This window comes from Pongo abelii, chromosome 13, assembly GCF_028885655.2.
Source record: "Pongo abelii isolate AG06213 chromosome 13, NHGRI_mPonAbe1-v2.0_pri, whole genome shotgun sequence".
NCBI lineage: Eukaryota > Metazoa > Chordata > Mammalia > Primates > Hominidae > Pongo > Pongo abelii.
In genome coordinates, this window is record NC_071998.2 from 120,417,403 (window position 1) to 120,445,368 (window position 27,966).

At 50.5% G+C, this 27,966-nt stretch overlaps 1 protein-coding gene across 11 annotated transcripts in view; it reads left to right on the top strand.

The window, feature by feature from the left end:
- Positions 1–75: 75 nt before the first annotated feature.
- The window catches only part of PTPA (protein phosphatase 2 phosphatase activator), a 38,222-nt gene continuing 10,331 nt past the window's right edge, over positions 76–27,966 (top strand). For 2 of the 11 annotated variants that reach the window (XM_054519347.2, XM_024251702.3), the window contains exons 1-9: positions 133–207; positions 645–804; positions 9,743–9,840; positions 12,298–12,384; positions 18,231–18,356; positions 20,775–20,892; positions 23,989–24,088; positions 25,662–25,786; positions 26,783–26,883. In XM_054519347.2, the coding sequence (XP_054375322.2) occupies positions 187–207; positions 645–804; positions 9,743–9,840; positions 12,298–12,384; positions 18,231–18,356; positions 20,775–20,892; positions 23,989–24,088; positions 25,662–25,786; positions 26,783–26,883 (936 nt within the window). In that variant the 5' untranslated portion in view covers positions 133–186. 11 annotated transcript variants of the gene reach the window in all.

Here is a 27,966-nt window from a genome sequence, read left to right on the forward strand (position 1 = left end):
CATCGCCCGGTAGCGGGTCGCAGTAGGCTGGCTGCGAGTCGGGGGCGGGACCACGGCGGGGGCGGGGGCGGGGACAGAGGGGCAGGGCCGACGGTGAGTCATTGGTTGGGAGGTCCCGCGAGGCATTGAGACCTGTGGAGGGGAAAGGAGGAGGTCACCGTCCAGCTGTCTCTCCCCTGTCCCCACATGTCTTCTAAGCTGTTGGAGGTAGTGGTGTGCACCTTTCCAACTCCGTCTGGTGTCCTTGGGCGTAACTCTTGAGTGATAGGAAAACACAACCATGGTGACCGGGCAATGTCCTCTAATATTCCTTGGGTTAGGGTCAGTACCACCCACAAAGATGACAGGTGGTACTCCGGGACAGGAGACTGTCCGGAAAAACATGGCTGCGCACAACCCAAACCTGACGCCCCGCACAATCGTGGCAGCCGCGGCGCCCGACGTTCGGGCGGCCGTGAGCCGGCCTGGGGCTTGGCGGCCGTTGTTGCGCATGCGCCCCGCTCGCCCCGCACTGACATGGCAGTCGCGCGGGTCCGCGCGTTCGCCGCGCGCCGGCCGTTAATAGGCATGCTCCTTGAGCGCCCCGCACGAACATGGCGGCCGTCTTCGCTGGGGTGACTTTAACTCTCGGTTTTCGGTTATAGCCGGCCGGCGCTCACTTGTCTTCAGGAAGCTCGGAGCCTTTGCTGGAGCCGGGGAGAGGAAGGGTGGGTGCAAGAGTGAAAGGCGAGAGGGGACTGCAGGCATCCGGGTCGGCTCCTGGCCAGAGCAAGATGGCTGAGGGCGAGCGGCAGCCGCCGCCAGGTAAGGCCGGCGGGGCCAGGCCGGGCCGGGGTCGGGTAGGGTGGGGGCGGTGCCAGGTGTGGGAGGCTCAGGAGGGCGAGAGTCAGGACACGGAGGAACTGGAGGGGCAAAAGCTGAGGGGCTGCGAGGAGGAACTGAGTTGAATGGCCTTAGGGGAGAGGTTGGTGGTGGGGCGCCGCTGGGGAGGGAACCAGGGGCTGCAAAGGGGTGGTGATTGGGGCGCAACTCTGGGTTTTGTGGGAGTACAGGCTGCCCGAATGCCGGGTGGGCAGAGCCGTGGTCATAAGGGGGGCCTTTTGCATCTGTGGGCAGCGCGTGCTTAAGTAAGCTGTTGACCTGGTGGGGAAGCTGCCAGGGAAGGGGGCGAAAGTGATTCCGGAGGCTGCCGCCTTTATTAGTCGCTGCTTAGGGGATGGGGTGGTGCTCGGTGGGCCTGCGCCTGCCTCGCCCCCAGTTTCAGCCTCCGCGCCCTGCTCACCTCTCATCCTCCTTCTCTCTGGTTCCAGTGCCTGAGAATTTATTGAGGGAAACTGCCCGTGGTGTCTAAATCCCTAATTTTAAAAGGCTGGTTGTGCAAGGAGGTTAGTCTTTCTCTGGCATCTCCTTCGGTAACTCTTATTTACCCTGTAGCCTCTTTTTAGTTCATCTTAAATAACTGGGATGGAGGTGCTACGGAAGGATCTTCTTAGAGACTCCTTTTCTGGAGAAGGAGAAGGCTGTTTGCCGACCTACCTTGAACTAAGAAGGACTGGCCATAGATAACTTTTACATTCCTGACAGAGAGGCAAATAGGTTGGCCGACCAAACTCAGCTAATGTTTTGAAAGCATTTGATATTCTTGCTACCTGTCTCCAATTTTGTGGTCCCTGGGAAGGTCTCAGGAGGGAGAAATGTTGAAAATCAGAAAGGGCATCCCCTCCATGCCCCACAAAAGAGATGAACAAAGAGCTGGGTTCCGTTTCTTAGGACATTCAAAACCAGACATTTATTTTGTACAAAACCTCTGTGTGTGTGCCCTTAGAACAAGGGTGTCCAGGCCAGGCGCGGTGGCTCATGCCTGTACTCCCAGCACTTTGGGAGGCCAAGGCGGGCGGATCACCTGAGGTTGGGAGTTCAAGACCAGCCTGACCAACATGGAGAAACTCCGTCTCTTCTAAAAATACAAAATTAGCCAGGCGTGGTGACATATGCCGGTAATCCCAACTACTAGGGAGGATGAGGCAGGAGAATCGCTTGAACCTGGGAGGCAGAGGTTCTGGTGAGCTGAGATCGTGCCATTGCACTCCAGCCTGGACAACAAGAGTGAAACTCCGTCCTCCCCCCCAAAAAAACAGGGGTGTCCACTCTTTTGGCTTCTCTAAGCCACATTGGAAGCAGAATTTTCTTGGGTCACACATAAAATACACTAACACTAACTATGGCTGATGAGCTAAAAAAAAAAGTCGCAAAAAGAAAAAAAATCTCATAATAGTTTTGTGTTTCTTTTTTTTGAGACAGTGTCTCACTCTGTCCCCCAGGCTGAATGAAGTGCAGTGATCTCGGCTCACTGCACCCTCTGCCTCCCGGGTTCAAGCGATTCTCCTGCCTCAGCCTCCTGAGTAGCTGGGACTACAGGTGTGCCACCATGCCTGGCTAATTTTTGTATTTTTAATAGAGATGAGGTTTCACCATATTGGCCAGGCTGGTCTCGAACTCCTGACCTCGTGATCTGCCTGCCTCGGTCTTCCAAAGTGCTGGGATTACAGGCATGAGCCAACGTGCCTGGCCTGTGTTTTAAGAACATTTACAAATTTGTGTCCGGCTACATTCAAAGCTGTCCTGGGCTGTGGGTTGGACAAGCTAGCCTTAGAAGTTCTGGTAATGACTCCGGGCACAGTGGCTCACACCTGTAATCCCAGCACTTTGGGAGGCCGACACGGGCGGATCACTGGAGGTCAGGAGTTCAAGACCAGCCATGGCCAACATGGCAAAACCCCGTCTGTATTCAAAATACAAAAATTAGCTGGGTGTGGTGGCACACGCCTGTAATCCCAGCTACTCGGGAGGCTGAGGCAGGAGAATCGCTTGAACCCAGGAGGTGGAGGTTGCAGTGAGCCGAGATTGCTCCACTGCACTCCAGCCACTGCACCCCAGCCTGGGCGAGAGAGCTAGACTCCATCTCAAAAAAGAAAAAGTTCTGGTAATGACATCAGGAGTTAGGAGATATAAGGCAACCACTGTTATCAGTGAGATGAATGTGTCCCTGAAGATGAGTGGGGGTGGGGAGTGGGAGGAGAGAGAACCTGTGCCCAGAAAGAGAGGAAGGCTCAGGGAGGTTATCCATGGCTGGAAGAGCCAGGTCCCTGGTTGTGGTCCTTTTTTGAAATTTGAAACAGAACTTTTGGGAACAACTGGAAAGAACTTCTTTTTTGTTTTTTTTTTGAGACAGAGTTTCACTTTGTCACCCAGGCCGGGGTGCAGTGGTGCAATCTCAGCTCACTGCAACCTCCGCCTCCTGAGTTCATGTGATTCTCGTGCCTCAGCCTCCCGAGTTGCTGAGGCGCCCACCACTGTGCTGGGCTAATTTTTTGTATTTTTGGTACAGATGGGATTTTGCCATGTTGGCTAGGCTGGTCTCAAACTCCTGGCCTCAAGTGATTTGCCCACCTTGGCCACCCAGAGTGCTGGGATTACAGGCCTGAGCCACTGCGCCCGGCCAAGAAGTTCTTAATGTAATGATGAAAACTTTGGATTTTGGAGTCATACATATCTGGCTCTGCCTGGCAAGTCACAGCCTCTGTGAGCCTCGGTTACTTCTCTCTTTTTTAAAATTTCTTTTTTTTTTTCCCTAAGAAAAAGCCTCAGTTATTTCTTAAAATGAGGCTACTATACTTTCTTCATAGAATTGTAGTATGTGTTCTATAAGAAGATGTGTGCAAAGCATGGGACATAGTAGGCGATCAGTAAATGCTGATTGCCCTTATCTTTTTCAGAGTTTCAAAGTTGTGCAGGTTGAACATGTAGACGAGTTTCAAATGGCCGATGATAATGCTGCATATTATAGTCTTTGTTGGGGGGCTTAGGAAGGAACATTTCTAAAATTGTGAATGTTGATTTTATACTGTGAGGTTGTTGGGAATCCACTGTCCCTTGGAACCTATGTCTCTATAACCTGAGGCTGGAGAGACTGTGGGCGTGACCTCGTTTATCATAGTCCTGCCTTTGAAGGCTTGTTTCTTTGATTTGGGGTTGTGTGTTCTGGCAACTTGTGTGTGTTTCATCAGTAATTTGTTATAGTGCTTCCTGGTAAGGTAGCCTTTTCCCAAACATGGACTGGCCTGAAGACTGTGTTCCTGTGAAATATCCCAGTTAAATAATGTCATGTCAAGAGTGCCGTCCCTTTTTTTTTTTTTTTTTTTTTGAGACAGAGTCTCACTCTGTCACCCAGGCTGGAGTGCAGTAGCATGATCTTGGCTCAGTGCAACCTCCGAGGAGAGCTGTCCATTTGCAGAGAATGGTTATCTTACACATACAAAAGGGCTGTATGTTCCCAAAGATTATTTCCAAGTTGATTATTTGGAATGTGGGACACATTTTCCCATAAAAGCAATGTGGTTGGGTTACTAGTCTGACCTACAAAGCTTTTTATTTGGCATCTTAGTTGAAGTGCCAGTTTACTAATAGCAGGGGCCTCAGTTTTGGGCTCTGGGAACAGAGCTTGCAGGACAGGTGGGAGGAGGAAGAGAGCTTCTGGTCTCTTTCTGGGGCCTTGGTTTGAGTTAGGCAGAGATTTGTCTTTCTCTAAACTCAGGTTCTCTATCCTTCTCCTTAGGTCTCCAAGTCCCCTGACACTTTTCTTCAAGACCTCTCCAGACAGGCTCTATTTCTCCAAATGTTATATGTTCCAGAAACGTCTTAGGTCCCTGTCCCTTTTTCTCCATGTAGCTGATATCAGCCAGGTTTTAGGAAGAAGGCAGGAGGACAAATTTATAACAGGTTGTGAGTGATTGATAGTGCTTTACTCTTCCACTTTAGGGAGAGTTTGCATTTTTTTTTTTTTTTTTTTTTTTTTTTTGAGTTGGAGCTTCACTCTTGTTGCCCAGGCTGGAGTACAGTGGCGTGATCTTGGCTCACCGTAACCCCTGCCTCCTGGGTTCAAGTGATTCTCCTGCCTCAACCTCCCGAGTAGCTGGGATTATAGGTGCCCACCACCACGCCCGGCTAATTTTTTTGTATTTTTAGTAGAGACGGGGCTTCACCATGTTGGCCAGGCTTGGTCTCAAACTCCTGACCTCAGGTGATCCACCAGCCTCCATCTCCCAAAGTGCTGGGATTACAGGCCTGAGCTACCGCGCCTGGCCAACTGCCTCCTGGGTTCAAGTGATTCTTCTGCCTCAGCTTGGCTAGTAGCTGGGACTACAGGTGTGCGCTACCATGCCCAGCTAATTTTTTTTTTTAAGATGAGTCTCGCTCTGTCGCCTGGTCTGGAGTGCAGTGGCGTGGTCTCGGCTCATTGCAACCTCTACCTCCTGGGTTCAAGCGATTCTGCCTGCCTCAGCCTCCTGAGTAGCTGGGATTACAGGCACTCGCCACCACGCCCGGCTAATTTTTTTTTTTGAGACAGAGTCTCGCTCTGTTGCCCAGGCTGGAGTGCGGTGGCACGATCTTGGCTCACTGCAAGCTCCGCCTCCTGGGTTCACGCCATTCTCTCACCTCAGCCTCCCAAGTAGCTGGGATTACAGGCATGCGCTACCTCGCCCAGCTAATTTTTTTTTGTATTTTTAGTAGAGACAGGGTTTCTTTTTTTTTTTTGTGACAGAGTCTCGCTCTGTTGCCCAGGCTGGAGTGCAGTGACGCGATCTTGGCTCACTGCAAGCTCCACGTCCCGTGTTCTCGCCATTCTCCTGCCTCAGCCTCCCAAGTAGCTGGGACTACAAGTGCCCGCCACCACGCCCGGCTAATTTTTTGTATTTTTAGTAGAGACGGGGTTTCACCGCGTTAGCCAGGATGGTCTCGATTTCCTGACCTCGTGATCCGCCCGCCTCAGCCTCCCAAAGTGCTGGGATTACAGGTGTGAGCCACCGCGTCCGGCCACGCCTGGCTAATTTTTGTTATTTTTAGTAGAGACAGGGTTGCGCCATGTTGACCAGGCTGGTCTTGAACTCCTGAGCCCAGGTGATATGCCCGCCTCTGCCTCCCAAAGTGCTGGGATTACGGACATGAGCCACCTTGCCTGGCTAATTTTTAAATTATTTGTAGAGATGGGGGTCTCCCTGTGTTGCCTGGGCTGGTCTTGAACTCCTGGGCTCAAGCGATCCTCCCGCCTGGGCCTCCCAAAGTGCTGGGATTACAAGTGTGAGCCACTGTGCCTGGTCTAGATTTTATTCTTTCTACAAGTCATGAAAATTTCCATTATGTGGGCATATAATTAATTACGCATCATCTTATCAACTGATATTTGGGTTGTTTCTAATTTTTTTTTGTTTTCAAGACAGGGTCTTGCTCTGTCACCTAGGGTGGAGTGCAGCTCACTTCAGCCTCAGCCTCCTGGGCTCAAGTGATCCTCTTGCCTTAGCCCCCGAGTAGCTTGGACTACAGGTGTGCACCACTACACCTGGTTAATTTTTGTATTTTTTGTAGAGATGGGGTTTGGCCATGTGGTCCAGGCTGGTTTCAAACTCCTGGACTCAGGCAATCTGCCTGCCTCGGCCTCCCGAAGTTTTGGGATTACGGGCGGGAGGCACTGTGCCTGGCCTAGATTTTATTCATTTTATAAGCTATGAAAATTTTTATTATGTGGGCATATCTTTTTTTTTCTCTTCTTTTTATTTGAGACTGAGTCTTGCTGTGTTGCCCAGGCTGGAGTGCAGTGGCGTGATCTTGGCTCACTGCAACCTCTGCCTCCTGGGTTCAAGCGGTTCTTCTGCCTCAGCCTCCCGAGTAGCTGGGATTACGGGTGTGCGCCACCACGCCTGGCAAATTTTTTGTATTGTTAGTAGAGATGGAATTTCGCTATGTTGGCCAGGCTGGTCACGAACTCCTGGCCTCAAGTGATCCACCTGCCTCGGCTTCCCAAAGTGTTGGGATTACAGGTGTGAGCCACCACACCGGGCCTCTTTTTTTTTTTTTTTTTTTTTTAAGACAGTCTCACTCTGTCACCCAGGCTGGAGTGCAGTGGAATAGTCCAGCTCACTGCAACCTCTGCTTCCCCAGTTCAAGCGATTCTCCTGCTTCAGCCTCCCAAGTAGCTGGGATTACAGGTGCGTGCCATCATGCCGGGCTAATTTTTGTATTTTTTAGTAGAAATGGGGTTTCAATATGTTTCCCAGGCTGGTCTGGAACTCCTGACCTCAAATGATCCACCCGCCTCAGCCTCCCAAAGTTCTGGGATTACAGGCATGAGTCACCATGCCGGACCTGGGCATATCGTTATTTACCCATTGTTTTATCAACTGATATTTGAGTTGTTTCTTTTTTTTTCTTCCCCCCTGAGATGGAGTCTTGCTCTGTCAACCAGAGCCGGAGTGCAATGGCACGATCTCAGCTCACTGTAACCTCTGCGTCCTGGGTTCAAGCAATTCTCCTGCCTCAGCTTCCTGAGTAGCTGGGATTACAGGCGTGCGCCACCACACTTGGCTAATTTTTGTATTTTTAGTAGAGATGGGGTTTCACCTTGTTGGCCAGGCTGGTCTCGAACTCCTGATCTCGTGACCTGCCTGTCTTGGCCTCCCAAAGTGCTGGGATTACAGATGTGAGCCACCACGCCCAGCCTATTTGGGTTGTTTCTAATTCATAAAAAATTTTTTTATTTGAGACAGAGTTTCACTCTTGTTGCCTAGGCTGGAGTGCGATGGCACGATCTTGGCTCACTGCAACCTCTGCCTCCTGGTTCAAGCAATTCTCCTTCCTCAGCCTCCCAAGTAGCTGGGATTACAGGCATGCGCCACCACACCTGACTAATTTTATATTTTTCGTAGAAATGGGGTTTCACTATGTTGGTCAGGCGTGTCTCCAACTCCTGACCTCAGGTGTGATTCCACCCACTTTGGCCTCCCAAAGTGCTGAGATTGTAGGCATGAGCCACCGCGCCCCACCTAAAAATTTTTTTTTTTTTTAAGTAGAGATTGGGTCTCGCTGTGTTGCCCAGGTTGGTGTCAAACTCCTGGACTCAAGTGATCCTCCCACCTGGGGCTCCCAAAGTGCTGAGATTACAGGTGTGAGCCACTATGCCCAGCCTTTTTTTTTTTTTTTTGATACATTAAGCACCTTTGTGTATACCTTTGTGTTTCCGTGAGCACATCTGAAAGACAGATTCCTGTAAGTAGACCTGTTGACTCATTGTGTATATGCAGTTTTTTACTTCAAAAGATTGTCCCCTTAGGAGGTCCTACCAACTAACCTTCCCACCCACAGAGTGGGAGAATTCTTGTTTCCTCTTCCTGGAATCTTGTTTTGTTTTTATTGACACAGATTCTCGTTCTGTTGTCCAGGCTGGAGTGCAGTGGTGTGATCTCAGCTCACTGCAACCCTCACCTCCTGGACTCAGGTGATCCTCCTGCTTCAGCCTCCCAAGTAGCTGGGACTACAGGTGCGCAACCACACCCAGCTAATTTTTAATTTTTTTTTGTAGAGATGGCGTTTTGCCAAGTTGGCCAGGCTGGTCTTGACCCCCTGGCCTCAAGTGATCTGCCTGCCTTGGCCTTCCGAATTGCTGGGATTAGGTATGAGCCACCACGCCTAGCCAGATGTTTTTAATTTGCCAACCTTATCCAGAAAGAGAAATCACATATAATTTACGTGTCCGTGCTTATTCAGGAGGTTGGCAATTTATTCCAAATGTTTACTGCAATTAGGTTTTTTTTTTTTTTTGAGACGGAGTCTCGCTCTGTTGCCTGGGTTGGAGTGCAGTGGCGCAATCTTGGCTCACCATAAGCTCCGCCTCCTGGGTTCATGCCATTCTTCTGCCTCAGCCTCCCAAGTAGCTGGGACCACAGGCGCCCGCCACCACACCTGGCTAATTTTTTTGTATTTTTTTAGTAGAGACGGGGTTTCACCATGTTAGCCAGAATGGTCTCGATCTCCTGACCTCGTGATCCGCCTGCCTTGGCCTCCCAAAGTGCTGGGATTACAGGCATGAGCCACCGCGCCCGACCTGTTTTTTTTTCTTCTCTGAATTGTCTGTGTATGTCTGAAACATCAACTTGGTTTTATTTTTCTAACCATCCTGCTCTGGTGGGGAGAGGGAAGGGAGGGCATGGTTATTGAAGGGATTGTCAGTATTGCCCTTCTCTTTCCCTCCAGAGTAAGGGAAGGCAGGAGGCTGGGGGGTTTGGCTTAACAAGCCCTTACTCTGTCCTGGAAGTATGTGTCTGGTTTATTCCAAGGCTCAGGTGTTGGAGTCCTGGTTTAAAAGTGAGAGAGAGACCGGGCGCAGTGGCTCATACCTGTAATCCCAACACTTTGGGAGGCCAAGGTGGGTGGATCCCCTGAGGTCAGGAGTTTACGATCAGCCTGGCCAACATGGTGAAACCCTGTCTCTACTAAAAATGCAAAAATCAGCTAGGCATGGTGACACACGTCTGTAATCCCAGCTACTCAGGACGCTGAGGCAGGAGAATTGCTTGAACCCGGGAGGCAGAGGTTGCAGTGGGCCAAGATCGCGCCACTGCACTCCAGCCTGGGCGACAGAGCGAGACACTGTCTCAAAAAAGAAAAAAAAATTAGCTGGGTGTGGTGGTGCGTGCCTGTAATCCCAGCTACTCAGGAGACTGAGGCAGGAGAATTGCTTGAACCCTGGAGGTGGAGGTTGCATTGAGCCAAGATCGTGTCACTAGACTCCAGCCTGGGCAATAAGAGCAAAACTCCGTCTCAAAAAAAAAAAAAAAAGGTGAAAGGGAGGGTGTGTGTTGCAGGGGAGGATTCTATTTACCTATTTGTTCTTTCATTTTTTTTTGTCAAGATTCTTCGGAGGAGGCCCCTCCAGCCACTCAGAACTTCATCATTCCAAAAAAGGAGATCCACACAGTTCCAGACATGGGCAAATGGAAGCGTTCTCAGGTACCCGTGGTGTCTGTACTACAGGGTTGGAACTGTGGTGAGAAGCTTGGGCTTTTCAAAGACAGTGGTTTTCCTGGCATGACGGGCGGTGAGTTCCTGGCCCTTCTTGCTCTTGGAGCCTGAGTTTTCAGAAGCTAGGGAGAAAGGTGACAGGGGAGCTGGCTGTCCCTTCCCTTCAGAGGCAGTACTCAGAGATGCTTTATCAGGAAGGTTGCCTACTTTTTCAGGCTGGTGCCAGGGTAGCCCAGGAGAGTTCCGTTCCTGGTTCTCATAAGCCATTGCCCCTTGAGTGTTGCTGTATTGGCTGAACATGAGTGTTTGAAATGATGGAGTGAGTCACTTTGATTCTTGGCTGCAAGTAACAGCAAGTGTGGCAGCCAGTGCCTCAAGGGGAGAAGAGGCTTTCTCATGGAAACTTTGGCCAGGGATATGGCTAAGCCTGCAAATACCTAGGAGCTGGGACCCAGACCACTGGGCACAGACTGGCTTTCTCTGCTGCTCAGCTGAAATGATGGGCAGAAGATAACTACTTGTACCTCCCAGGCTTCTGGTACAGGCTGTGGAAAGACAGACTGAGCAAAAGAAAGCCAATTTCAATTTCTCAGGGAAGGCCTCTGGCCCAATTCTTGTCAGGCTCCTGCTCCTGGCCTGGTGAGCTGGGCTGGAGAGTGTTGCTCATACAGAAGGCTGGGCACAGGGGTCCTCGCATGCCGGGCAGATTCTTCAGGAGACCCACACCCTACAGCTTCTATGCCTTGTCCTCACTGGGGCTTCGGGCCATCTAAGCCTGTCTGATTCCTTTTTCACAAGCCTGCCCTCTCAGTGTTTGGAAATGTTTATCATGTCTTTTCTGAATCTTGACCAGGATCAACAGTCCCTTCAGCCTAGGGGGCAGCTTGGTCCCTTCAGCTGCTCAAAGGATATGGTTTCAGTCCTTTCATCATCTTGGTTGCTTTACCTCAGAGCTTCTCAATGTCAGCACTATGGACATTGGGGGGCAGATAATTCTTCATTGTAGGAGGCCGTCCTGTGCCATGTAGGACGTTTAGTAATATCTCTGGCTTCTACCCACTAGATGTTGGCAGCATGCCTTTCCCCGGCTGTCACAACTAGCATTGTCTCCAGATCTTGTCAGATCTTCTCTGAGCCAGATTGCTCTAGTTGAGAACCTGCTTGTTTGTCTGAATCCAAATGTGACACTTCCTTTGCTGCTTCTCATCCATGTGTTCCAGCGTAGCTGCATCAAGACAGGGGCTCAGACTTGCCCTGGCCTGGGAGAGTTGCTTTGGAGAGGCCTGGCCTGCTGGGGGTCATCCCATGGCTGGCAGGAGGATCTTGGTATAGGAATACTTCCTTCTAGTTATCAGGGCTTGTCTCAGGGCTTACTGTGGACACCCCGGCTTGGATAAGGAGAAAGGAAGAAAGAGAGAAGAAAAACCGATGAAGAAGAAACAAAACCAATCAGGAGTCACTTGTTCCCAGCAACTGCCTCTCTAGGGGCCTGCACCTCAATGCTATTTTTTTTTTTTTGAAACAGGGTCTCACTCTGTCCCCCAGGCTGGAGTTCAGTGATGTGATCATGGCTCTCTGCAGCCTCCACCTCTTGGGCTCAAGCAATCTTCCCACCTCAGCCACCTGAGTAGCTGGGACCACAGGCACGTACCACCACGCCTGGCAAACTTTTTAATTTTTTGTAGAGATGGGGTCTCACTATGTTGCCCAGGCTGGTCTCAGGCTCCTGGGTTCAAGTGATCCTCCTGCCTCAGCCTCCCAAAGTGCTAGGATTACAGACTTGAGCCACAACGCCTGACCCTCAGTGCTTTCTTATCCCTGTGTTGGGTGTAACTGCAGCCCAGCAGGGAAGAAGTGTCTAGTTGAAAGCTGGGAATGGTTGTGTGGGGAGACCTGTCTGTGGCAGGCATCTGCACTCCAACTAGACAGCCTGGCCTGCCTGTGGTGGCTGATTGCTGGGGGTGAGACACTTGGTGGTACTCCTTGAATTCCTACTGGTAGAGCATCATGGACAAGCATGTGCCCACTCAGCTTTGAAGTTAGGCTCTGGGTCCTAGCTCCATGTCTAATGAGATCTTGGTCTTGGGAGACCTTGGGCAGATCACTTCTCTTGAAATCTTGGTTTCCTCATCTGTAAGATGGCAACAGCAGTGTCTACCTTATAGGGCTATTGTGTAAAAAAACTGCTGGCAGCAATAGTGAGTACTTGGTTCACTCTGGCTGGAGATCAGCGTGTTGCTGTGGTCACTCTTGCCAGCTTTTCTGGAGGGTAGGGGTCGGGTATTTGGCATTACGTTTCTACTTCTCCTGCTGTTGGGTTGGGAGTCAGGGTCGGGAGAAGTAGAAAGCTCAGAGCTCTTTGGTAACCTGGTGGAGCTGGGGGCAGGTGGTGGTGGGGGGTCTGCCACCCCTCTCCCCATCCCCATTCTCCTCTCTGTTTGGTAGGCATACGCTGACTACATCGGATTCATCCTTACTCTCAACGAAGGTGTGAAGGGGAAGAAGCTGACCTTCGAGTACAGAGTCTCCGAGGTAGGCTCAGGAGGAGCTGCTGCAGCAGCCTTTCCAAAAATAGCTCCAGAGTCACTGGGCGCGCTGGCTCACGCCTGTAATCTCAGCACCTTGGGAGGCTGAGGCAGGCAGCTCACGAGGTCAGGAGATCGAGACCATCCTGGCCAACATGGTGAAACCCCGTCTCTACTAAAAATACAAAAAATTAGCCGGGCGTGGGGACGGGCGCCTGTAGTCCCAGCTACTCCAGGAGGCTGAGGCAGCAGAATGGCGTGAACCCGGGAGGCGGAGCTTGCAGTGAGCCGAGATCGCGCCACTGCACTCCAGCCTGGGCGACAGAGTGAGATTCCGTTTCAACAAAAAAAATAGCTCCAGAGTCTCATGGGCTTAGTGCCCAGCACGGGGCCAGAGCAGAAAATAAGATCGCCCAAATACATGTGCACTTCACATTTTCATGTCTGTATTTCTAATTTTTGAAATCTGTGAATAGATGGATATTTATAAAATTGAGATCAAGATAAATATGCTGTTTTGTAGTTAGTATTTTTGCTAATTGGTTTTTTTTCTTTTTTCTTTTTTTTGAGATGTAGTTTTGCTTTTGTTGCCCAGGCTGGAGTGCAGTGGCGCGACCTCGGCTCACCAAAACCTCTGCCTTCTGGGTTCAAGTGATTCTCCTGCCTCAGCCTCCTGAGTAGCTGGGATTACAGGCATGTGCCACCACACCTGGCTAATTCTGTATTTTTAGTAGAGACGGGGTTTCTCCATGTTGGTCAGGCTGGTCTCAAACTCCTGACCTCAGGTGATCTGCCTGCCTCGGCCTCCCAAAGTGCTGGGATTACAGGCATGAGCCAGTGCGCCTGGCCTGGTGTTTTTATATAACTTTTGAAGTTAAAACAGATTGCAAAACAGTAAATGTGCTCACTGGAGAGATCAGTAATAGACATTTGTATGACATTCACAGCAGAGCTGATCTCTCCCTGTGTTTCGCATACGCAGCTTCCAGGGCAGCCGCTCCTGACAGTGGTCACCCAAGAAAGCAAGAGCTTCTCTTCTCCTGCAGTGAGCTGTGCCCTCATTTATTTATCTTATTTAATTTATTTTTAAATATAAAGACAGGGTCTCACTATGTTGCCCAGGTTGGTCTTGAACTCCTGGGCTCAAGCAGTCCTCCTGCCTTTGTCTCCCAAAGTGCTGGGGTGACAGATGTGAGCCACCAAGCTTGGCCCCTCATTTATTTAAACAGCCCCCTATCTTCAGACTTTTAGGTTGTCTCGGTAAACATTGCTCCTCGCATATCATTGCATCCCCGCACATAGATCTGTGGGCCTTGTTTGCAAAGGATTCATTCTTAGACGTGGAAATGTGGAGTAAAAGGGCACATGCATTTTTTTTGCATTTGGGTTCACACTGCCTGGTGGGTGCATTTTGGACACTGTTTCAGAGATAGTTTTGTGTAGAGAGCAGGAGCTGAGGGGAGGCAGATACTGATTGGAAGGTGTGGCCTTTCTGGCTGTTTGCTTTTGCTGGATGCTGTCTCCCAGGGCTAGAACCTAGGCCTCCAGGAGCCTCTTGGGTTCATGTCCCACCTTGAGTCTCTTATCTCAGACACCAGGGTCTGAAGGGCCTCTCTTAGTACTTTGGCCTACCCAGCTCTCTAGCCACAGCCTTGGGCCTGTTGGGTAAGATGTGGCCCTGCCCTGGCCCAGTTTCTCCACCTGCCCCAAGATTAACACTGCGTGCCTCACCCTCATACCCGGCCCCTGGCAGAGCTGCCTACTACTGGGCCTGTCTGGCTGTTAGGTGACCTAGGTCCTGTTCTGTCCTCTTCAAGAGAACCAGGCCTGTGCTTCTGGTAGACAGCCTTCCCTTGGGAGCCAGGCCCATTAATGGCTTTTTGGGTTCCTTTTGGGCTCACTCAGTCCTCTGGGACTGAGGCTCTGGGTGCAGGATGGCTGGGGAAAGAGGGGGTTCCTCCTGGACCTGTGGTGAGGGATGCTCAGCTGTGCTCAGTGGGCCAGGAATGTCGTGGAGGAAGGCTAATTAGAGGGGAAGGTTGTAATTACCCCAGCAAATCCTTAGCTGCCAAGTCCCCTAATTGCCTGTGGCTTTGATGGTAGCCATCCACACCAAGCACGTATTGTCTTTTTTTTTTTTTTTTTTTGAGTTTTTTCTTGTTGCCCAAGCTGGAGTGCAATCGCATGATCTTGGCTCACTGCAGCCTCCACCTCCCAGGCTCAAGCGATTTTCCTGCCTCAGCCTTCCGAGTAGCTGGGATTACAGGCGCCCGCCACCACACCCGGCTAATTTTTGTATTTTTAGTAGAGACGAGGTTTCACCATGTTGGCCAGGCTGGTCTCAAACTCCCTACCTCAGGTGCCTTGGCCTCCCAAAGTGCTGGGATTACAGGTGTGAGCTGCTGCGCCCGGCCCAGGTATTGTCTTAGCTCAAGGGCTGTACTTTGGCAGGATTGCAGTGTGGTTACATGCTTGGGTTCTGGAGTCAGGCTGGCTAGTTTCATCACTTGTGAACCAATGACTTTTGTCATTTTTGACCCTCTGTTTCCTCATCTGTAGAGTGGTAAGAGTCAGCAGACTACTCATGGCCCCTTGGGGAAGATTCACTGAGATCCCACAAGTAGGAGTTGTCTTTTGCACAGTGCCTAACACATACTAAATAAATACTTCGATTGTTATTAGCTATTGTTACCATTAGGCATTAGTCAGTTCTAATTTTCAATAGTGTTGTTGCGTAGAAAGCTAGCTCTTGGCTGAGCGCGGTGGCTCATGCCTGTAATCCCAGCACCTTGGGAGGCCAAGGCAGGTGAATCACGAGGTCAGGAGTTCAAGACCAGCCTGGCCAACATGGTAGAACCCCCGTCTCCACTAAAGATACAAAAAGTTAGCTGGGCGTGGCGGCGGGCACCTGTAATATCAGCTACTTGGGAGGTGGAGGCAGGAGAATCCCTTGAAACTCGGGAGGTGGAGGTTGTAGTGAGCCAAGATGGTGCCACTGCACTCCAGCCCAGGCGACAGTGCGAGACTTCATCTCAAAAAGAAAAACTAGCTTTTATTTTTTTATTATTTATTTATTTTTATTTTTATTTTTATTTTTGAGATGGAGTCTTGATCCCCAGGCTGGAGTTCAATGGTACGATCTCGGCTCACCGCAACCTCCACCTCCTGGGTTCAAACGGTTCTCCTGCCTCAGCCTCCCGACTAGCATGTGCCACCATGTCCAGCTAATTTTGTATTTTTAGTAGAGATGGGGTTTCTCCATGTTGGTCAGGCTGGTCTTGAACTCCCGAACTCAGGTGATCTGCCCGTCTTGGCCTCCCTAAGTGCAGGGATTACAGATGTGAGCCACCATGCCTGGCCAGCTAGCTCTTATTTTAAATGATGCCTGTCCTCCTCTTATGGGGGTTAACATTTTCGATTTTTGCAAAATAAATGTGATAGGAGATTTATTTTTGTTGTTGTTGTTCTGTTTGCTTTTTTTAAACTTACAAGGGGGCAAAATTCAAAAATGGCCAGTAAAATGTTAGGGAGGATTTTCCTGGTCCTTGAAATCCAAAAAGGAAACACTGGCCTAGGGAGAATGGGAGAGCTGGAGTTGTTCTTTGTGCCTCAAAGGTGTTTCAGCCTCAGTTCCCTTTCTTCCAGCCCTTCTCTCCCAACATAGCAAACAATAGAGGCAGCCCCTACATTCAAAAAGCCCTCTCCTGAAGAGGAGGTGGGAGCCTTTGAATTATTGATTGGCCCAGCTGAGTTAGCAGCTGAGGCCTGGCTCCTGTGACTCTGTCTTCTCTGTCCCCTTCAGTGCCTCACCTAAGACTGAGATCCCTGGGGAATCTGGGGCTGACTGGTGCTTCCTGGGGCCAAGATGACTGTGCCATCCGTTGTAAGCCCCCGTTTCTGCATGGGTTAGGTCTGGCCTGTGCTTATCAGCCATTCCTGGTTTTTCACAAAGCCAGGCTCTGGTAGCGCTCTCACATTTGGGCAAGGCAGCTTTATGCCATCCTAGCCCTCTGCCTTAGCCAGGTGTAAAGGGAAATTTCTGCTCTTACAAGCTACTTTTCCTGTCCTCCCATGCCCCAAGCCTAGATAAAGGGGAGATGAGAGAGAGCAGCACTCAGGGCTGGTTTCACGTATGCAGCTGGGGGCATGGCCAGCCTGTTTCATTAGCTTAAGCCTGCCTCTCCCCAGGTACATACGTAGCTCTTGGCTGAGTCTTTGCACATGGCAGTCCTGGTCTGCCTTGCCCTCCCAGGCGCAACTTCTCATGTGGGCATCACCCTGCTAGTTCCTACCCAGTGCCAGGATTTCCTGTAAGTTTCTTCTTATACCGTTTGTTTCCATAGACACAGGCAAGATCCACTTCCTGGCAGGGACTCTTTTCTCAGGACTGAATGGCTGCAGATAGCCTCTGCATTGTATTTTCTACCAGCCCTGGTGCTGTCCTATTTCTACGAGCCAACCTGGAAGGAGCACCTTCTAACTGACCTTTAGGTTGGATAGACAGCCACCTGATTTCTTCACTGAGTAACATTTTATGTGCCAATGCTGCCTGCATCTCTGACTCCGATTCTGCTTCTTGGTCCCTGTCTTCTGTGGCAAAGGTGTAGGGGGATGGGCTCTCAAACTGCCACCCTACAAAGCATTGCACACGATGACCTGGCATTTCCACAAAGATTGAGTTGCAGGCTGATTTACCATAGCATTGTGTATGAAACAGGTAGTGAAACAGGTGGAAATAACCCAAACATTTAACAATGAGGAATTAATTATAATGCAGTGGCACGATGAAATGTTACTCACTTAGTAAAAGTTGTCATAGATTATGTTTATATGTAGATGTGGAATGAGGTTCATGAGGAAAAGGAGCAGGCTGCAAAGCAGAATGTGTCCTGCGATGAATGTATACCATTACCCCGCGCCGGGCACTGTGCACCTTAGGAGGTATTTACCATCAGCCCCATTTTTTAGACGAAGAAACTGAGAGGCTCAGAGTTAGTCACTTGCTCAAGGTCTCACAGCAACTAAATGGTGTTTTAGCTGGGGTTTGAATCCAGACCCACCATGCTAAACCATATAAAACACTATAAGAAGATAACACAGAAGGGTATGTTAAAATGTTTAGTGTAGGCCAGGCATGGTGGCTCACGCCTGTAATCCCAGAACTTTGGGAGGCTGATGCAGGTGGATCACTTGAGGTCGGGAGTTTGAGACCAGCCTGACTAACATGGAGAAACCCCGTCTCTACTAGAAATACAAAAATTAGCTGAGCGTGGTGACGTGCGCCTGTAGTCCCAGCTACTTGGGAGGCTGAGCCAGGAGAATCGCTTGAACCTGGGAGGCAGAGGTTGCAGTGAGCCGAGATCGCACCACTGCACTCCAGCCTGGGCAACAAGAGCAAAACTCCGTCTCAAAAAAAAAAAAAAAGTTTAGTGTATTTCTGGGTGGCAGGATTACTGGGCATTTTCATTTTCTTCTGTTTATATTTCTATTTTTTATGATGAGCAGGTATTGCATACTGAACAAAAGGCTTCCATAAAGTCTTTTTAAAAAGATGTCAGGGCTGGAGTTTGCTTGTCTATAGCAGCAGCCCATGGGTGGGCTGCCTACAGAAACCAGGTGCTAAAGCCACCCCGTCCCTGTCCCATCAGCCTAGTGTGCTTCCCTCTCTGGAAAGCCCATCATGTTCCACTGACCCTCCTTTGTATTCAGGACAGTGGGAGAAAGAGGGATGGGGGAGAGTGGCCAGTAGGGGCCATGCCAAGGGGTCATTGTCTGGCAGCAGTGGACTGCCCTCTGTGGCTAAGTGGGAGCCACTTGCTCTGTAGCTTGGACCCCACTATTTTGCCTCCACAGGCCATTGAGAAACTAGTCGCTCTTCTCAACACGCTGGACAGGTGGATTGATGAGACTCCTCCAGTGGACCAGCCCTCTCGGTTTGGGAATAAGGCATACAGGACCTGGTATGCCAAACTTGATGAGGTGAGGCTGCCACAGGATAGGCCAGGGACTGGGCTGGCAGTGAGGTGGTTCTGGCACCAGCTGGGGAAGGGCCTGCATTGTATAGCGCTTCTAGGCATATACAAATTTCAGACAGTTTGTTAAAATGGCAATTTCACTTAGCAAAATTACAAATGAGTTTATACTCTGCTTGGTCATCTTCTGGGAAACACGACTGTGCATATCCAGCCCTCTGCACTACAAGGCTGTTTATTAAGTCACTGTATTACAGCAAATTGGAAATGTTCCAAGTATCCATCTGTAGGGGATCATTTAAATAAATTAGTCCATCAATATCATGGAGTACTGTGCAGCTATAAAAAGGAATTTTTTTTATTTTTTATTTTGTCTTTTTTTTTTTAGACAGAGTCTCGCTGTGTCGCCCAGGCTGGAGTGCAGTGGCGCAATCTCGGCTCACTGCAAGCTCCACCTCCTGGGTTCACGCCATTCTTCTGCCTCTGCCTCCCGAGTAGCTGGGACTATAGGCGCCCACCACCACAACCGGCTAATTTTTTGTATTTTTAGTAGAGACGGGGTTTCACCGTGTTAGCCAGGATGGTCTTGATCTCCTGACCTTGTGATCCGCCCATCTCGGCCTCCCAAAGTGCTGGGATTACAGGTGTGAGTCATCACACTCGGCCCCAAAAAGGAATTTTTTTAATAGCTGGGCATGGTGGCTCATGCATGTAATCTCAGAATTCGGGGAGGTTAAGGCGGGAGGATCACTTGAGCCCAGGAGTTTGTGAGTAGGCTGGGCAACATAGCAAGACCCCGTTTCTGCAAAAAATAAGAAATGGTGGTGCACACCTTTGGTCCCAGCTGCTTGGGTGGCTGAAGCAGGAAAATGACTTGAGCTCTGGAGTTTGAGGCTGCAGTGAGCTATGATGGAGCCATTGCACACCCACTTGGAATGCTAGCTGCATACTCCATGGTGTGGATGGACTAGTCTATTGAACTGATCCTCTACTGACGTTTTTATTTTTGAATCTTATGAAGGTGTTACCTATTCAAAGCAAACAAAAATAAAAATGCAAGATCTCAGACCCTGTCTAAAAAAGCAGAGTCTACAGGTTTCGGTAGGGACTGGGAACCTGGATTTTCACCAGCTTTCCAGGAGATTCTTATGCCAGTTGTCTACAATTGAGCTTAAGGAAATTTGGGTCCTAATTGCTCTGGCCCAATATTTTCACATAGAGCAGAGGGGAGGACTCAGGACCCAGTGAAGTGCTTGTTCCCAAGAGACGCCCAGGCCTGCCTCTGGACTCTTAAGATGGTACGTGGTCTTTTTTTTTTTTTTTTTTTTTTTTTTCTGTTGTTCAGGCTGGAGTGCAGTGGCATGATCTCAGCTCCCTGCAGCCGTGACCTCCTGGGCTCAAGTAATCGTCCTGCCTCAGCCTCCCAAGTTGCTGGGACTACAGCATGCGCCACCACGCTTGGCTAATTTTTGTATTTTTAGTAGAGATGGGGTTTCATCATGTTGGCCAGGCTTGTCTCGAAATCCTGGCCTCAGGTGATCCGCCCACCTTGGCCTCCTAAAGTGTTGGGATTACAGGTGTCAGCCACAGTTCCCAGCCTTAAGTTATATCTTAAAGCTGACAAATTATAGCTGTACAGCTTGATGGATTTTTACATGTTTTTACCCATGGACTCACCACTCATGCCAAGTTTTTTACCCATCGATTCACCACTCATGCCAAGCAATAGAACATTCTAGCTGGAGTGCTCCCCTTCCCAATTGATATCGCCCAGATTATTCTGATTTCTATTCCATAGATTGATTTTTTTCCACGTTTCTGAACTTCATATAACTCTGGCTTCTTTTGCTCAATGTCATGTCTGAGATTCATCTATGTTTTCATGTCTAGCTATAGGTCTTTTTCTTTGTTGTGTAGTATTCTATTGTATGAATATACCACAATTTATTCATTTCACTGTTGATGGACATTTCCATTGCATTTCCACCTTTTGGCTACTCTAAACAGTGCTGTTGTGAACATTCTTCTGCTGTCTTTTGATGGCTCATGACACAAGCTCTTGCTGACCTGAGAGTGTGAAGGAAGGTGGCCTGTCTGAGAATCATAGCACTGACCTACCAGAGTCTCTGTGGGGCTCCAGTGAGTTACCACATGGGAGGGTTGAGGCTTTTTTCCAGATTCCTCCTGTCTGGCCCTAGACTCCTGTGCCCTGGAAGAATCAGTTGATGATAAGCCACCTGGGTAGTCTTCTGCTGTGGAAGAATAAATGCTGTCCTTCCCCTTCCTTCTGTGGCCTGTCAGAACAGGGAACCAGGCTGGCCTGGCATGGCAGCGCGGGCCCCCAGTCAGGTGCTGCCCCTGGGCACCTGCCCACTGGGATGCTGCTTAATATGCTGCCACCACTTTGTGTCTCTTGTGTTACCAGGAAGCAGAAAACTTGGTGGCCACAGTGGTCCCCACCCATCTGGCAGCTGCTGTGCCTGAGGTGGCTGTTTACCTAAAGGAGTCAGTGGGGAACTCCACGCGCATTGACTACGGCACAGGTATCTGCTGCTTGTGGGGCTCTGTACTTATCTAGTTTCACTGCTTTCTGTTTTGGGCTTCAGGTGGTCTCTGGGCCCTCTGAGCAAGCGAGAGCAATCAAGAATTCGCCAAGCACCTGCAACCTATTGGGGCCAACTGGGGTTCAGGGTGGTTTCACAGTCAGGGAGGGCGTAGGCATGCAGGGAGGCCCGGATGCTGCAGCTCTGCTATAGTCCACCAGGGGGAGCTGATGCCCCGTGCATGGTGCTTGTGCAGCGCTGCTTTCTGTTCTTGTGAAAATGGTCTCTGAGCTCCTCATCATCACCAAAATAATAATTATTAATTGAGCACTTACTGTATGTCAAGGCAGCAGCTTACTGAAGCTTTGAGAAATGGGAGCGCTTCTTGGTGGCCTTTGCAGTGTCGTGGCACACCCTCTCCCTTGTACCCCTTGTCTCTTAGCCACATTGTCTGTGCTATTGGGCTCTTTGGATCTGTGGTCCATGTAAGCCAAGGGACCTGGACTTTGAGGAGAGAGAGTTTGTGGGCACTTTAAAAGGGAAGTGTAGACAGGTGCAGTGGTGCGTGCCTGTAATCCTAGCACTTTGGGAGGCTGAGGGGGAAGATTGCCTGAGCTCAGGAGTTTAAGACCAGCCTAGGCAATGTAGCAAGACTCCATCTCTTTTTTAAAAATTTATTTTAAGTTATTTTTATTTATATATTTATTTTTTTGAGACAGGGTCTTGCTTTGTCACCCAGGCTGCAGTGCACTGATGTGATCTTGGCCCGCTGCAGCCTTGACCTCCTGGGCCCAAGTGATGCTCCCGCCTCTGCATCTCCCCACTCCCCAGTACCTGGGACTACAGGTGTGCACCACCAGCCTGGCAATTTATTTATTTATTTTTTTGAGACAGAGTCTCACTGTATTGCCCAGGCTGTAGTGCAGTGGCACGATCTTGGCTCACTGCAACCTCTACCTCCTGGGTTCAAGCGATTCTTCTGCTGGGACTACAGGCACACGCCACCATACCTGGCTAATTTTAGTGTTTTTAGTAGAGACAGGGTTTCACCATGTTGGCCAGGCTGGTTTCCAACTCCTGACCTCTGGTGAGGTCACTTCTCTACCCACCTTGGCCTCCCAAAGTGCTGGGACTGGGATTACAGGCGTGAGCCACCACGCCCGGCTGATTGTTTTGTATTTTTTATAGAGATGAGATTTTGCCATGTTGCCCAGGCTGGTCTTGAACTCCTGAGCTCAAGCTGTTCTCCCACCTCAGCCTCCCAAAGTGCTCGGATTATAGGTGCGAGCCACCATGCTGAGACGCCATCTCTCAAAAATATAAAAAGGAGGCGTTCTCTAGGTCAGGGCATGGCCTGTGGAGCCACCATGCTGAGACCCCATCTCTCAAAAATATAGAAGGGAGGTGTTCTCTAGGTCAGGGCCGGCCTGTGCAGCTAAGGAGGACCTCTGCTTTGGTGAGGGCCCACCTTCCTTCCCTGAGGCAGGCAGATGGGGCATTGCTCAGCCCTCCCCTTGTCTGGGGAATGTGATCCACAGGAGGGAGCCCCAGCCACAGAGGCAGGCCCTGGAGAAGGGCCCTCTTGGACCAGGCGGGGCTTTGACTAAGACCAGCAGGGAAAAGATCAAAGAGGGAAGACTGGCCAGGTCAGCAGGAGTTGGTGCCCCAGCTGCATGTGAACCCCTGAACAATGGGAGCCTGGGCCCTGGCTGGTCATAATTGGAAACCGTGGCAGGGGAAGGAAACAGCCCACAAGCTTCCAGGCCCTGGAGGGGTCTTCGTCCTCCAGAGACAGGACAGAAGTATTCTCTGACACATTCTCTTCTCACCTCCCTCCAGATAGGTTTTGTGTGACACTGTGAACAATGGGATTCAATCACAGTCCAGTGAGTAGTTCCTACAGTGCAGACCATTCCTGTTTGATATGACTGGGAAAGGAAGGAGGATGCTTTTTCACCCTGTAATCTGATCATGTGTTCCCTGCTTAGAAGCCTGCAGTGGCTCCCTATTGCTCTTAGGGTAAAGTCTGAGCTCTTTCCTATGGCCACAAGGCCCATGTGACCTGTAGCCTCCTGTCATTACACGTTCTCCCTTGCTCTCACTGCCTTCGACATACTGGCCTCCTTAGGGTTCCTCAAACAGATCAAACTTTTTCTTGCCTCAAGGCCTGTGCACATGCTATTCCTTCTGGCTAGAATGCATTTCTTGCTTCCCTCACTCCCTTTGCCTTGCCAGCTCACATCTTTCAGATTTCAGATTAGATGTTAGTTCCTTAGGGGAAACCTTGAACCCTTACGTCAGGGTCCTTCTGTGATATCCTCCAGTTAGTACCCTGTCTTTCTCCTTCAGAGCTGGAATCATAGTAGTGACTGTATATTTATAATGTCTATTGTCCCTGATAGATCATAAACTTTCTGAGGGCAAGGACTTACTTGCACTGTCTCCTAGTGCATAACATGGACAGTGACTGCTTACATGGTAGGTGCTCAGTAAATATGGTGGAATTGCTGAGTGAGTTAAACCTACGTAATGAAATGTAAATGTCCAGCCCGGGTCTTTTAGGAGTGGAATAATAGTACTGGTAGTTCTTTATTTTTATTTTATTTCTTTTTTTTTTTTTTTTTTTTTGACAGTCTCACTTTGTCGCCCAGGCTGGAGTGCAGTGGCCTTATCATGGCTCACTGCAGCCTCAACCTCCTGGGCTCAGGAGATCCTCCATCTCAGCCTCCTGAGTAGTAGGGACCACAGGCACGTGCCACCATGTCTGGCTAATTTTTGTATTTTTTGTAGAGACAGGGTTTTGCCGTGTTGGCCAGGCTGATCTCAAACTGCTGAGCTCAAGCAATCTGCCTGCCTCAGCCTCCTGAAGTGCTGGCATTACAGGCATGAGCCACCATGCACGGCCAGTACTGGTATTATAGTTCTTGAATGGAAAGGGCCTAGCAAGTCTTTCTGAATGGGGAAGAGGTCTCATTGTCTCCATGTTGACCACCGTCTTCAGAGGGGCACTTATCAGTGATTCGGACTCTGGGAGACTAAAACAATCCCAGTCATTTACCTGGACGACTGTCAACGCTGGTTGTTTTTCTCCTCCAGGGCATGAGGCAGCCTTCGCTGCTTTCCTCTGCTGTCTCTGCAAGATTGGGGTGCTCCGGGTGGATGACCAAATAGCTATTGTCTTCAAGGTGTTCAATCGGTGAGAGAAAGGACAGGAGGGTTGGAGGAGGGGGTGTGAGGGGGCCATCTGTTTCCTCCTCAGACTGGGAAATGGGGTGCTCTAGGGTTCTCCTGAGTGGCTCATGGTTCTCTTGTCCTGTCCTAATCAAGCTCTGGCTGTGGATGGAGTGTCCAAGGCCTTTTTCCAACAGGTTCAAATTAACCTCCAAGTAAAAACAAGTGAAAGAATTGTCACATAGGCCGGGCGCGGTGGCTCACGCCTGTAATCCCAGGACTTTGGGAGGCCCAGGCAGGCGGATCACGAGGTCAGGTGTTCGACACCAGCCTGGCCAACATGATGAAACCCCGTCTTTACTAAAAATACAAGAATTAGCTGGGCATGGTGGCACTCGCCTGTAATTCCAGCTACTCAGGAGGCTGAGGCAGAAGAATTGCTTAAACCCAGGAGGCGGAGGTTGCAGTGAGCTGAGATCATGCCACTGTACTCCAGCCTGGGTGACAGAGTGAGACTCTGTCTCAAAAAAAAAGAATTGTCACATAATGTCTGCCAGTACTCACACGGTGTTGACCATGTGGAGGAAGAATTCTAAGCACTTTATGTATAACTCATTAATTCTAACAACAACCCTATGAAATAGCAACTATTATTTCCATTTTACATATGAGGAAACTGAGGCACAGAGATACCCAGTGTCTTCACTGGGTTCACGCCAGCTGAACGCAGGTAGTCAGACTCTGACCTGCTGCCCCGCACCTCCCAAGCCAGTCACTGGGCAGCACTGATGTGGATCAGTTACCCAGAGCTCTTAAAATCCCCGTTGCAGACCCCAGTCTAGCAGTGCTGCTGCAGCAGGCCTGTGACGGAGCCCAGGAGCAGTGCTCGATGCTTCACAGGTGGCTGATATGCAGCCTCTGATAATATAGAAGGTTGGAACCAGAAGAACCTAGGAGATGACCTGCTGGGACTTGTGTCAGCTTTCAGACAGGCCAACTGAGGCTGGAGAGGCTGAGGCCCTGCCCAGGGTTTTACAAGTTGTCAGGAGTTGATGGCACCAAAACCCACCTTCCTAATCAGTGATTTTTATTTTTTATTTTTTTATTTTTTTTGAGACAGGGTCTCGCTCTGTCGCCCAGGCTGGAGTGCAGTGGCGAGATCTTGGCTCACTGCAAGCTCTGCCTCCTGGGTTCATGCCATTCTCCTGCCTCAGCCTCCAGAGTAGCTAGGACTACAGGTGCCCGCCACCACATCTGGCTGATTTTTTGTATTTTTAGTAGAGACAGGGTTTCACCGTGTTGGCCAGGATGGTCTCGATCTCCTGACCTTGTGATCCGCCCGCCTCGGCCTCCCAAAGTGCTGGGATTACAGGCGTGAGCCACCGCGCCCGGGCCCTTAATCAGTGATTTTTATCCCTTTCCTGAGCCAAAAGATGGCTGAGTGTTTGTTGGGGGAAGTAAAACTACATTATTGAAATTGAGACCAGTTACACTCTTCAGTGGTTATTTTGGGGTCTCCTTGTGCTCCCAGTGGCCGAAAGGGTGAGACTGTCTTTTTTACTTTTTGCTACCTTCCCTTTCCTTGCCCTCCTGTGCAGGTACCTTGAAGTTATGCGGAAACTCCAGAAAACATACAGGATGGAGCCAGCCGGCAGCCAGGGAGTGTGGGGTCTGGATGACTTCCAGTTTCTTCCCTTCATCTGGGGCAGTTCGCAGCTGATAGGTACTGGAGCGGGAGGTGCCTATCCCTCCACCCCCAACCAAGGCTGCGTTCTGTGGCCCTCCCCTGCCCCTCCTGCGCTCCCTCCTTCCCTTCCTCCTGCCCGGGGCAGACAGTGACAGCTTGGAAAACAGGACATTAGAGCAGCTATTGAGGGAGGCTGTTTGCTGTCAACCTTCTGCTGTGAGAGCCCGTGTGGTGGGCTGGAGGAGGCGGAGGCCAAACACCACCAAGATAATGGGAAGTGGCATGGGCTGGAGCAAGGGCACACGCCTGGCACATAATGGACTGGTGTGAAATGCGCCCCAGCTCCTGGCAGCAGCTGTGGGGTTTTATGTTGAAAATGAGGGACCCTTTTGATTTGGTGACCAGCGTCATCCACTGTTATTATCAAGCTGTGTGCAAAGGGGCCCGTTAGGGAGCAGCTGCCAAGTGCTGGGTGGTGGGCCTGCTTCCTGTGGGGCTCAGAGAGGCCTGCTCTGGTGACTCCCCCACTCTTGAAGCTGGTTTTCAGGATGGGAGTGGGTGATCATCTCTATTTTGATGAAGAACGAACTGCCTACAGAATGATATTCATAAATGACCATTAGTTGTGGCCTCAGGTGCATTGCCTCCCTGAATCTTCTCAGTGACACTGCGAAGGGTCTGCCAGCATGAAGCCAGCTCTGCTGACTGGCACCTGCACCAGGCACCATACTAAGTGCTGTAGGCGTGGTAATTATTGTCATGGCTCCTAGGAGGAGGTGCTGTTCTTGTCCCCACTGTCCAGGTGAGGAAACTGAACCTTGGCAGGCTGAAGTCATGCGTCCAACGCCATGCAGCTAGAGCTTAGCACATTAGAATACACAAACCCAGAGCCATTTATTGCTCCTTCAAGGTGAGGTGTTGAGGGCACCACAGGCAGGACTGAGGCCCCTGGGTGGGTGTGACTGCTGGGCCGGGTTGCCCAGGTAGTGGTGAGGCCTGGTTCTGAACCCTGGGGCCCATTCCTCTTCCCAGACCACCCATACCTGGAGCCCAGACACTTTGTGGATGAGAAGGCCGTGAATGAGAATCACAAGGACTACATGTTCCTGGAGTGTATCCTGTTTATTACCGAGGTGAGGAGGAGGGGTGAGAGAGAAGCCGGTGGTTGCCTCCAGGCTCAGATGAACCAAGGCTGGTGGCTTTACAGTGGATCAGAAGAGCCAGAGCTGCTGCCCAAAATGGCAGGGCTGGCCGGAGCGGGTTATTGAAAAGGAAGCACCACTGGGCCTCTCCTGAGAGTCAGCCGCTGCTGACTGTCAGGTCCTCCGCCCAGTTCTCCTTCAGTTTCTCCTGAACACCACAGGAGTGTCGAGATGAGGGTCTAAGACTTGGTCACTAACTGGCCTTGGTGACTGCTGCAGCAGGTCTGAAAGGGTCGGGGCGGGCGGGGGGAGGTTTGTGGGGGAGGGTCAGCATCTTTCGGTGGGGCCCCACAAGGGTCTGTAGAACCATGTGCTTGTGGATGTGTAAAATGAAACCACCAGAGGAGATGGAGCGAACTTCTGGTGCAGACAGCTTTTCTGTTGAAGGGACACGTCTCTGTCAGTGCCTGAGGACGTGGGCCCGAGCAAAGTGCCGGAGTGGGAGTGCGCAGGCCTGGCCTGTGGTGGCAGTCACTGGACAGCCAGCCCCACAGCTGGGTTCTGGAAGTGGAAGTTCTTGTCTCACCAAGGCAGGATTCCTTGCAGTGGGCCCTGGACCACTTGTGCAAGATCTCCTAGGGTGTTTGTTAAAACGCACATTCCTGGGCCCTCCATCCCAGCTTACTGCATCAGAATCTTAGGGGACAAGAGCCAGGAACCTGCATCTAAACACACGTGCCAGGCGACTGCACAGGAAATCTGGGGACCCTCTGCTCTCTGACCTCTCTTGAGGGAGGTGTTAGGACTTCTTATCCTCTCTGCCATCCCAATGCCCCAGTTTCCAAAGGGCACCCTAGCTCTGCTATCTGGAGAGGGTTTGAGAGTTCTATCCCTCCTTAGTCCCTTTCCCAACACCAGCACGGATGTCTGCTGCCTCAGTGAGGTCCCTAGCAGGCCTGTGGACGCCGGCCACGGGGGCTGCTCTCTGTCCGGGCTGTATATTCTGAGCCCCCGAAGAGGTGGAGAAAGCTGGGTTATAACCAGCAGCCTTGGCTCCAGGCTCTTCCTGGTCAA